The sequence below is a fragment of the Lutjanus erythropterus genome, chromosome 7 (assembly GCF_056507025.1).
Source record: "Lutjanus erythropterus isolate fLutEry1 chromosome 7, fLutEry1.hap2, whole genome shotgun sequence".
Lineage (NCBI taxonomy): Eukaryota > Metazoa > Chordata > Actinopteri > Lutjaniformes > Lutjanidae > Lutjanus > Lutjanus erythropterus.
In genome coordinates, this window is record NC_139323.1 from 34740112 (window position 1) to 34752500 (window position 12389).

The 12389-nt window shown below is 36.1% G+C and overlaps 1 protein-coding gene across 1 annotated transcript; it reads left to right on the plus strand.

The window, feature by feature from the left end:
- Positions 1-35: 35 nt before the first annotated feature.
- mcoln3b (mucolipin TRP cation channel 3b) lies at positions 36-7962 on the plus strand. Its single transcript, XM_084723609.1, has 8 exons — positions 36-164; positions 2106-2323; positions 2411-2578; positions 5785-5938; positions 6071-6140; positions 6448-6544; positions 7580-7679; positions 7817-7962. Exons 2-8 carry the CDS (start codon positions 2108-2110, stop codon positions 7945-7947), a joined length of 936 nt encoding a protein of 311 aa, XP_084579735.1. The 5' UTR covers positions 36-164; positions 2106-2107; the 3' UTR covers positions 7948-7962.
- Positions 7963-12389: the final 4427 nt, after the last annotated feature.

The window sequence follows — 12389 nt, forward strand, 5'->3', positions numbered from 1 at the left end:
TCGGGTGTTTGAGCCTACTTGAGTCTTCGCTTCTACAATCAAACAACATTTAAAACAAACTAAGATATGACTTTTAATTAGAAAAAGAAATCTGGATACAACGCGCGTGCCGCAGACAACAGGTGGACGCACTCAGAGGTTGATTAACCTCGTGCGGGACGCTGGTAAGTTAATCAGCTGTCAGCTGGCTAATTTTATGTTTCATTTCGTTAATGTTCACCGTTGGCTGCGGGTCAGACAGGACTTTTGTTTTACTCTTACACGAATGAATATTTGATGGTTTTCCGCAATGAAAGCTGACCATGTTTCAGAATCTGAGCTGCTGTGTATTATTCAACAAAGCTCAGGTACACCTGACTTCATTTCCTTCCTCGCCAGAGACTGTTTTCTTCCTATGTAGGTGAACACAATTAAAATAGAACTAGGGCTTATTTTGACCTTGTGCCAAATGTCAAGGTGTTTCCTCAAATGAAATAAAACAAGGAAGAAGAAATATATTTCCAGCAGTAGTGTATCACATGTACAGTCTGATACAATCCAGTACAACTATCCTGCAATAAATCTTAACCTTTGGAGCTTTTAATGTTCTTTTTTGATACAGTTAAGCCTGGATTTCACAATAGTGAGTAGTGTTTCTGTTCTAGCTATTTTTTATTCCTTTTATGCATGTAGATGATTTATTCTACAGAAATTAAGGAATTTGGGTGACAGAAATCTGTTAAAATGAATTTTCTTTAGACATCCAGCATTTATATAATAGCAATATATAACTAGATGAATCCATGACAGTTGGAGCTTATTGTACTTTTATTATTTCTGTACGTTTTGCTAAATAATTCATGTGCTGTTTCCTTATCATTGGTGTTTCCTATAATGTAAACAGCATGAAATGTTTCTAAAAATATTTGATGTCATTTCAACCTGAATATTTCGTTAAAGGCAGAATAATGGAATGATAAGACCAAGAAAAATATTTGATCATTCAGATTTTTTTAAAATCTAATTTTAAACCATATTGTATGAATTGTATTAATTTATTTTTCTGTCAAATCAACAAAATTTCTTTAATACTAACTGTAAAATATCAACGAATGATTACATCAGCAAAGAAATTTCTAGAAAGTAAAAAAAAAAGCATCTTTAATGTCACATCACTGGAAAAAAAAAACATGTCATAATACCACTGACATTTATACAGGAGCATCATTAGTGTTACTGGTGTTACCAGTGAAAAAATCAACACCAGTGACAATTTAGAGAAAAAAAATTATAAAGTGAACAGAATGGCTGTTGTGTGTCACTGCTTCACTGCTTCGATCATATCAAAATCATTTAACTAGTCTGTGTAATCAATTTTTATGTCTGGTTTTCATACAAGTGGCTGTTAGATGATTACATCAAATTATGGATTTAAAAGCTTTATGTGAAATTCTAAAAGAAGTCAAAGTAAGAAATCTGACTCACCGTGCCTTTGTCTGCTGTACTCCTCCACTGACCTCTTTATCCATAAATACCTTCAAAGGATCAGTGAATTATTTCAAACTAGATGTTTTGTGTAACTGTAACACCCGTGACAAATTTATTTGATGTTATTACCTAAAATAATTAGATATTTACTTTCCTGATGTTCTATTACTGTATGCAATGTTAATGTAACTGTGATGAGATTTAATTCATGTAAAAAGATATTTCTTATATTTGAAGCTTTTAATGTTCTTTTTTGATACCATGAAGTGTTTATTCAACCTTTTGTGGCCGTACTTTGCATACATTTACATTTTTGTTGCCCTTATGTATGTAAATGGCCTGGAAAATAATTGTAAACCGCATCAATACTATAAACAACCACAAAATAATCAAAAAAAGATGTATTACATTGCAGTTGTACTTGGTTGCATTACATTTTGCAGCTGCTATATAAACTGAAGGCTTTGCACGCTCAAGCCAGTTTTGATTTATTAGTGCCATTAAGGCCACACTTGGTTTTCAAAATCTAAACATGACGTACGTTTTCAAAAAAGTGATCAGTAATGTTGCATTTTTCCTCACATTTCATTGATCTCAGTTTTGTTGCAGATAAGTCACTCATATTTAATACATTTCAGATATGGAGGAGTCCAGTGACTTGTATGATGTGTGTGAGACAAACAGCCCCCCTCCCTGGGCGGACCATCACTGTCTTGAGGACCTGGACAATGTGGAGTGTCTCAGGAGGAGGATCAAATATTACTTCATGAACCCCTGTGAGAAGTACCACGCTCGTGGGCGGAAACCATGGAAACTCATACTGCAGATCATCAAAATTGCCATTATTACCATCCAGGTAGTGATCACATGACCTGAACAGGTGTGGAATATGTTTGTTTCGCCATTTTGATGACAAATGTCTTTTTTTTCCCTCTCATCTCAGTTAGTGTCTTTTGGGCTGAGCAACCAAATGGTCGTCACGTTCAAGGAGGAAAATCTGATGGCATTCAAGCACCTCTTCTTGAAAGATTATGTCGATGGTGGCATGGATACGTATGCTGTTTACAGACAGGCTGATGTTTATGATCACATCGATTACATCATTGGACAGGTCAGTGAATCTTTTTATTATTTTACAAGGAAAACCAAGAAGGTATGATTTATATTTGCTGGAATTTGTTGCTGTGTCAGTTTATGGTCATGTGTCTGATTGTGTGTCAGAGTCTTACATCTGTCTATCATTCATTGGCTGTAGCTGACTAAGTTTTAAAGGGACAGTTCAGCCTGAAATGAAAAATACATATTTTTCCTCTTACCTGTAGTGCTCTTTATTCATCGAGGTTTTGGTTTGCAGAATTTTGGATCAGCCGTACAGATGTCTGCCTTCGTTCTAAAAACAATTGGACTAAATGACACTTGGCTTGTGGTGATCAAAGCACTAAAAAAATATGTATTTGAAAAGTTTTACACCAGTGTCTCTTTCCAGATTTCATGACCCGGTTAGTCAAGATATTCCACAGACCCTGGTGTGAGCAGTTTCATGTAGGAGCTACTTTATTTCTCATAGAAAGAAAAGAGCTCTGGCAGATTCTACCGTAGAAAGAAAATTATTTATATACTAGTTATATATTATTTTCTTTCACTTTAATGCGCCACAAGCTGAGTGCCAGTCAGTCTTGATATAGCTGGGAGAAGGCAGACATGTCTACGGCTGATATCTCCAAAACTTGGCAACTCAACACCAGAACTATCGAGATCATACCTGGGCAAAATGCAGGTCGGGGGCCAGATGTGGCCGACTAAAGGGTTTCGTGTGGCCCACAAGGCCATCATGGAAATACCAAAAATTAAAAATCTATCAAAGACAGTCAATAGCATTTTGCTTACCTTTACACCACCAAGTGCAACTTTATTCACTCAATGCTGTACATCTGTGTTGTTGACGTTGTTCTTCTACTTTTGCTGTTGCTAATGTTGCAACCTGTAAGCGGCCTGCATGGTACGCTGTAAAACATCATGTTTTTGATACTGGCAACAAAATATTTGCCCACAGTTCATCATAATTCAGGAAGGGTGACCAAAAGTAGAAGTGCCTACATAGAACACTTCTGACCATTATCAGAGGTTTAGCCATTATTAAGAACTTAAATGATTTGTTTTTGGCCCGTGGCAGCCTGATAAATTTCTCATGTGGCCCCCACGCCTGATCTACATGGATAAATAGCACTACAGGTCAGAGGAAAAATGTGCATTTTTGATTTTCCCTTTTAAAGCTTGATTCTTGTATCATTTGAAATGATGAAAATGATGAAAATGTCATGCTTGTTGGGAAGGGGGCCAAATAATATTCCATAGTTAAGCTAAATTTTGGCCATTTTCAAAGGGTCTCTCCTTTCCAGACATGCACTTTATGCTCCATGCATGCAGTAAAAATGTTATTTTTCCCAACATTAAAAATGTTTTATTCAATATTTCTGCAGACTGGGGTCCTACACAGGATTGAAATAGCAAAAATTGGGTCTGTCAGAGTTGGAGTAAACAACAAGGATACCTGTTGGTTCAAATAAAAAAGGATAAAAACATCACAGAAACATAAACACTGACACAAAGCTAGACAGTTGCTTCACATAAAACATCCAAGAAGCCTGAAGGAGACACCTGACTATCCATTGACAACACGACTACAGTTGACATGCACACAATATTCAGTTTTTTGCCCTTATTCTGAAAAAGGCCATATTCCTACTAAGCTGTTTACATGGCTAATGAAAATGAATATTCATTTAATATTCCCATGTACACACAGCTGTGTGCACTCTGATTACGTTTTCCACCTGTGGCGGATTTGTTTGACTGTGCAAACACAAAATCCCCCTTTCATTCATTTAACCACCTTATTGAAAAGGTCAGCATTACGTTATTTGCGCAAATCAAAAATGAAATAATGTTTTCTGAGTGGGAGGCTGAGACTCTTGTGGATTGAATGTATTAATGTGTGATGATGTTAGTCCACATAGTAGCTGTGTCACTGTAGTGAGACAGTTTTTGTCATGATAATGGTTACTTGTTGGGATTTAAAAGTGGCGTGCGCTGTTTTTAGGAATTTTGGTGAATATCTCTCAGCTAGTGGTCCTGTGGCTCCCTGTTCTGTGTGTGCACTGAAAAAAATCTGATGTTTCCTCCCAGCCTTGGCTCTGTAAAAGTGTCTCGGACTGAGCTGCACAACACAACTGCAGCTAATCAATGACAGGTCACGTTTGTGCCTGTGCAGAGGACATGGGGAGGGGGAGCAAAACAGATGGTCAATCTTCTGAAGGAGCACTTGGTTGTCGAGTTCAAATATAAACAATCTTTCTCCAGAATAGCACACCCCGCCTTTAAATGGAGTTATTATCAGCTTTATGCCAAAACGGTGACAACCTCCACTGAGACATGCAGGCTCCGACCAACAAACAGGCAACAAAAACGCCAAAAATGTAGATTTCTATATCAGTCATGTTCTTGTAAAGATGCCTGGCTGCTTGTAATTAGCCATGGTTCTCCAAATACAAGATTTGATTCATTTTTTGATTTTTCAGTTTAGCCATTTTTAATTTTGCACTGATGGTTATGTCATTGTTAGACTTGATTTTTAAAGATGAACAGAACATTGTTTTAGGCCATGATAACTGTCATTTACATTCACTTTTTAAAAAAAGATGGTCTATGTATTTCAGGTGTGATATAACAGGCGGTAAGCAACACTGTCGTCTTTTGAAGTGTTTTTTTTACGTACTGGATGCTGCAAGTAGGAGGTGGTGCAGAGATTACACTATTCTGTGCATCTTAAAGAAAACCAAGACTATACTGTACCAAACATTTTATTAAAAACTTTGCATCTAGATAGGAGAACTTACACTACACTGTACTATACAAACAAAAACTTTATTCAGAACGTTGCACATCTCTGCTGGTTGCTTCTGGCAGTTCTGGTGGCATTACAGTCGATGTTTCAGCAGCTTGGTGGAGATCTGAACATCGCTGAGTGACCCCTTTTAGTTTTGAACATGTGACACGATAGATTTTTCCTTTTGGTTTCTGTCAATGCAAATGATTGTTGGACTTTTATAGATCTGTATGCTTATATGGCCAAAAAGCTTAACAAGCTCCCATGATAAGAAGGAGCTTGTCATGGGACTGGACTTAGTTTATGTTGTTTAAATGTGTCATTTCACAGCATAAATTTTCTGTAAAATGACAGTTCTCCACCCCAACACTGTCAAACTGTCAACAAACCTGACTTTTTTTATGCATGATATTTCTATTATTAATTTCTAGTATGGAAGTCTGCACAACATCACAGTGGGCAATCATGAATATGAGAAAAACGGCAGTTTGTTCACCCCGCTGTCACTGTGTCAGGAGTTCTACAGAAACGGTACCATCTTCCCTGGAAGTGAGACCTTTGAAATCGATGCCAATGTGGAAACTGGTATGTATGCATGATTGTTTATTTTAGGAAAAACAATAAAACTTGCCTTGTTTAATGTTTGTTTTGCAAAATATTTGACGTTGCTTTTTTTAACACCGTCTTTTTCTTCTTGTTGTGGTTTGTGTTTAACAGACTGCCTTGAAGTTTATCCGATGTATCACCCACAAGAAGTGCTTCCGCATTTGGAATTGCATTTCAAAAGGTTTGTACATAAATTATTTTCCACTGTTGGTTTTGTAGATGTTTTGAAAATAGTTTGGATTATTTTAAGTGGGTTTGTATGAGGTACTTATTCACAGTCAGTGTGTTACTTACAGTAGATGGCGGTAAAATAAATCAATCAGTTTAAGTGTATACTATATTTAGAATATTTTCACCACTTTACCTTGGTGTCACTTTACCTGTTGCCATCTACTGTAGCTAGACCCTGACTGTCATTAAGTACCTCATATAACCTCACATCAAATAACCCAAACTGCCTCTTAAAATGTACCTGTTCTGTCTTCCAGGCTGATCTCTGTCAAGATCACGTTTGTCCTCAAGGCCATAAATCTGCAGACTGTTAGACATCGAGAGCTGCCAGACTGCTACGACTTCACTGTTATCGTACGTCACTTGACTCGTCTTCATGGCTCAGTAAACACGAGTGGATCACCTCAGACTTTGTCTTTTAAAACCAGTGATATGACACATCTGATCACTTCATTGCTGCCTTTATGGTGACTGATTCCTTGTGACGCTCCACCTGTTCACACAGCAATGACGGGAGTTAAAGTCATAGCTCTGATTATCTGAAGTGGGGTTGTATGAGGTTGTTATCTATAGTCAGGTTATTACTGACAGTATATGGTGTTTAAAATCAATCTCAGTTTAAATGTATGCTATATTTAGAATATTTTCACTGCTTTACTTTGCTGTTGGTGAGCATTTTCTGATAGAAACCTTCTACTATACAAGCTAAATATTGCTGTATCCAAACCAACAAAACTCTTTAGGCAAAATCATTAATTTTATTGGTCTATGATTGCCCTGTTTGGTTAGTTTGATCGTGTTATTGTGTGTCTTCTGTTTTTTTAAAGGATAGTTAAAATTCACCAAACTCTCACAAAAACACAAACAAACTAAAAGATCATGGTAGACCAACAACTCCTGTGTTCGGCAAGGTTAAATGTTGCTGTTTTTGCAAAAGGAGTCTGGTGGCTTTGGACAGACTAAACTAAATGAATGAGACATTAATACATAGGAAAGATGATTCTTTGGTGTATAAATTAGTGCCCGTCATGCATGACGAAACAAGCCGAAAATTACATAAAAGATGCAACAAGACAAAAAATAATGTGAAAGATGTAACAAGAAAAAACAATGTAACAAGAAAAAAGTGATGTAAAAGACGTAATAAAACAACCAACTCTGTACAAACCCATTCCAAAATGATACAAACTATCCCTTTTAAATGTGTTGGTATCAGTCTTGAGCAACGTTGAGGACAAATCTGAGCAGCCTGAGGCTGTTTGCACAGAGTGGCTGTTATTTGCATAGTGAAATGTTATCTTTAGGGTCTAGCAAGTGAATATTTAGCTACTGGGTTTCTCTTTAAGGATTTAGTCCTTTCATTCCTTAAACATGACTGTGTGTTAACAGATCACCTTCAACAACCAAGCTCACAGTGGCAGGATAAAGATCGACCTGGAGAATGATGTAGACATCAATGAATGCAGAGACTGGCAAGTAATTGGAGCAGGTAAGTTGTCAGAGCTGAATTAGCTATGTGCAGTTGAATCATGTGTATTTCTTTAAGCACATATCCAGGATTTCTGTTGTTGTTGTTGTTCATCCTTTTTTCACATGAGAGTAATTTTAATTTCTGTTTTCCCTCAGCTGCTAGAAACGTATATCTGACTGTGCTGTTCGACTGCCTCATCATCGTCACCTGCATCATCTCCCTCGTCCTCTGCACACGCTCAGTGTTCAAGGGGGTGCAGCTGCAAAATGTAAGTAAACTAAACTAACAATAAAAGGATTTTTGTTATCCCACTTGGCAGTTTATTTGCTCAGATGTAGGAAAAAGCATGCTTATCTGATAAATATGAGCTCATAATACAAGATAGTAAATCAGTCCGTATTTAATATTTATTATACAACAAGGTCAAATAAAGAGACGCAGCTGTAGCTCCCTGTTGGCTACTGACGAAAAATATTTAAATTATATACAGTAGATTGGTTAAAAAATAAAAACTATTTTACATATACGAGTGTGGAGGATGAATTAAACAGTCTCACAGGTGTATAATAATGTTAATGTATTCATAAAGTGGAGGCAAGTCAATGCCAGAAATCTCTTACAACTCCCTTAAAGGGATAGTTTGAATTATTTGAAGCGGGGTTGCATGAGGTACTTATCTATAGTCAATTCATTGCAGACAGTAGATGGTGGTTGAAAAGTCCAGGTTTTGTAGAAACAGCAGGAGTTATGTATGTTATGTATGTATGTATGTATGTATGTATGCTCTCTCCAGTATGTATTTATGTATGTATGCTCTCTCCACTATGTATGTATGTATGTATGTATGTATGTATGTATGTATGCTCTCTCCACTATGTATGTATGTATGTATGTATGTATGTATGCTCTCTATACTATGTATGTATGTATGTATGTATGTATGTATGTATATATGCTCTCTCCACTATGTATGTATGTATGTATGTATGCTCTCTCCACTATGTATGTATGTATGCTATCTCTACTATGTATGTATGTATGTATGTATGCATGCTCTCTCCACTATGTATGTATGTATGTATGCATGCTCTCTCCACTATGTATGTATGTATGTATGTATGCATGCTCTCTCCACTATGTATGTATGTATGTATGTATGTATGTATGCATGCTCTCTCCACTATGTTTGTCTCTCGACTATGTATGTATGTATGTATGTATGTATGTATGTATGTATGTATGCTCTCTCCACTATGTATGTATGTATGTATGCTCTCTCCACTATGTATGTATGTATGTTCTCTCCACTATGTATGTATGTATGTATGTATGTATGTATGTATGCTCTCTCCACTATGTATATATGTATGTATGTATGTATGTATGTATGCTCTCTCCACTATGTATGTATGTATGTATGTATGTATGTATGTATGTATGTATGTATGTATGCTCTCTCCACTATGTATGTATGTATGTATGTATGTATGTATGTATGTATGTATGTATGTATGCTCTCTCCACTATGTATGTATGTATGTATGTATGTATGTATGTATGTATGCTCTCTCCACTATGTATGTATGTATGTATGTATGTATGTATGTATGTATGTATGTATGTATGTATGCTCTCTCCACTATGAATGTATGTATGTATGTATGTATGTATGTATGCTCTCTCCACTATGTATGTATGTATGTATGCTCTCTCCACTATGAATGTATGTATGTATGTATGTATGTATGTATGCTCTCTCCACTATGAATGTATGTATGTATGTATGTATGTATGTATGCTCTCTCCACTATGTATGTATGTATGTATGTATACATGCTCTCTCCACTATGTATGTATGTATGTATGTATGTATGTACCGTAATTTCCGGACTATAAGCCGCGACTTTTGTCACACGCTTTCAACCCTGCGGCTTATGCAATGATGCGGCTAATTTATGCATTTTTTCTAACGGCCGCCAGGGGCGCTCGAGCAGAAAAGGTAAGAGTGAGACAGGTGGAATATATGTGTCGAGGAAGACGCAAGTTTAATGTAACTTCGCGCTTTGTGCATGAATAAAATTAGCATGAACAGACCCTCATCATGGAAAATGCAAGAAGAAATGCATATGACGCAGCTTTCAAGTTAAAAGCAATCGAGCTGGCCGATAAAGAAGGAAACAGAGCTGCTGCACGTAAACTTGGCATAAATGAATCGATGGTGAGGTATGTTTTTTTAACCAGCCCTGTTAGTGCTGTGTTACTACCATATTGCTGCTGTGTTACTGCCGCGTCTTTGAAAAACTTTGAAAACTCTTTCTGTGTACCGTCTTTCTTTGTAAATATCTCATGTTTCAATGTGGGCACATGCGGCTTATAGACAGGTGCGGCTTATGTATGTACAAAATGGTTTTTCCTTTAAAAATGTACTGGGTGAGGCTTATAATCAGGTGCGCTCTATAGTCCGGAAATTACGGTATGTATGTATGTATGTATGCATGCATGCTCTCTCCACTATGTATGTATGTATGTATGTATGTATGCTCTCTCCACTATGTATGTATGTATGTATGTATGTATGCTCTCTCCACTATGTATGTATGTATGTATGTATGTATGCTCTCTCCACTATGTATGTATGTATGTATGTATGTATGCTGTCTCCAGTATGTATGTATGTATGTATGTATGTATGCATGCTCTCTCCACTATGTATGTATGTATGTATGTATGTATGTATGTATGTATGCTCTCTCCACTATGTATGTATGTATGTATGTATGTATGTAGGTATGTATGTATGCTCTCTCCACTATGTATGTATGTATGTATGCTGTCTCCACTATGTATGTATGTATGTATGTATGTATGTATGCATGCTGTCTCCAGTATGTATGTATGTATGTATGTATGTATGCATGCTCTCTCCACCATGTATGTATGTATGTATGTATGTATGTATGTATGTATGTATGTATGTATGTATGTCTGCTCTCTCCACTATGTATGTATGTATGCTGTCTCCACTATGTATGTATGTATGTATGTATGTATGTATGTATGTATGTATGTATGTATGCTGTCTCCACTATGTATGTATGTATGTATGTATGTATGTATGTATGAATGTATGCTGTCTCCACTATGTATGTATGTATGTATGCTCTCTCCACTATGTATGTATGTATGTATGTATGCTCTCTCCACTATGTATGTATGTATGTATGTATGCTCTCTCCACTATGTATGTATGTATGTATGTATGTATGTATGTATGTATGTATGTATGTATGTATGCTCTCTCCACTATGTATGTATGTATGTATGTATGTATGTATGCTCTCTCCACTATGTATGTATGTATGTATGTATGCTCTCTCCACTATGTATGTATGTATGTATGTATGTATGCTCTCTCCACTATGTATGTATGTATGTATGTATGCTCTCTCCACTATGTATGTATGTATGTATGTATGCTCTCTCCACTATGTATGTATGTATGTATGTATGTATGTATGTATGTATGTATGTATGCTCTCTCCACTATGTATGTATGTATGTATGTATGTATGTATGTATGTATGCTCTCTCCACTATGTATGTATGTATGTATGTATGTATGTATGTATGTATGCTCTCTCCACTATGAATGTATGTATGTATGTATGTATGTATGTATGTATGCTTTCTCCACTATGTATGTATGTATGTATGCTCTCTCCACTATGAATGTATGTATGTATGTATGTATGTATGTATGCTCTCTCCACTATGTATGTATGTATGTATGCTCTCTCCACTATGAATGTATGTATGTATGTATGTATGTATGTATGCTCTCTCCACTATGTATGTATGTATGTATGTATGCATGCTCTCTCCACTATGTATGTATGTATGTATGTATGTATTTATGTATGCATGCTCTCTCCACTATGTATGTATGTATGTATGTATGTATGCTCTCTCCACTATGTATGTATGTATGTATGTATGTATGTATGTATGCTCTCTCCACTATGTATGTATGTATGTATGTATGTATGTATGTATGCTCTCTCCACTATGTATGTATGTATGTATGCTGTCTCCACTATGTATGTATGCATGTATGTATGTATGTACGTATGCTGTCTCCAGTATGTATGTATGTATGTATGTATGTATGCATGCTCTCTCCACTATGTATGTATGTATGTATGTATGTATGTATGTATGCTCTCTCCACTATGTATGTATGTATGTATGTATGTAGGTATGTATGTATGGTCTCTCCACTATGTATGTATGTATGTATGCTGTCTCCACTATGTATGTATGTATGTATGTATGTATGTATGCATGCTGTCTCCAGTATGTATGTATGTATGTATGTATGTATGTATGTATGCATGCTCTCTCCACTATGTATGTATGTATGTATGTATGTATGTATGTATGTATGTATGTATGTCTGCTCTCTCCACTATGTATGTATGTATGTATGTATGTATGTATGTATGTATGTATGTATGTATGCTGTCTCCACTATGTATGTATGTATGTATGTATGTATGTATGTATGTATGTATGTATGCTGTCTCCACTATGTATGTATGTATGTATGTATGTATGCTGTCTCCACTATGTATCTATGTATGTATGTATGTATGTATGTATGTATGTATGTATGTATGTATGCATGCTCTCTTCACTATGTGTGTATGTATGTATGTGTGTATGTATGTG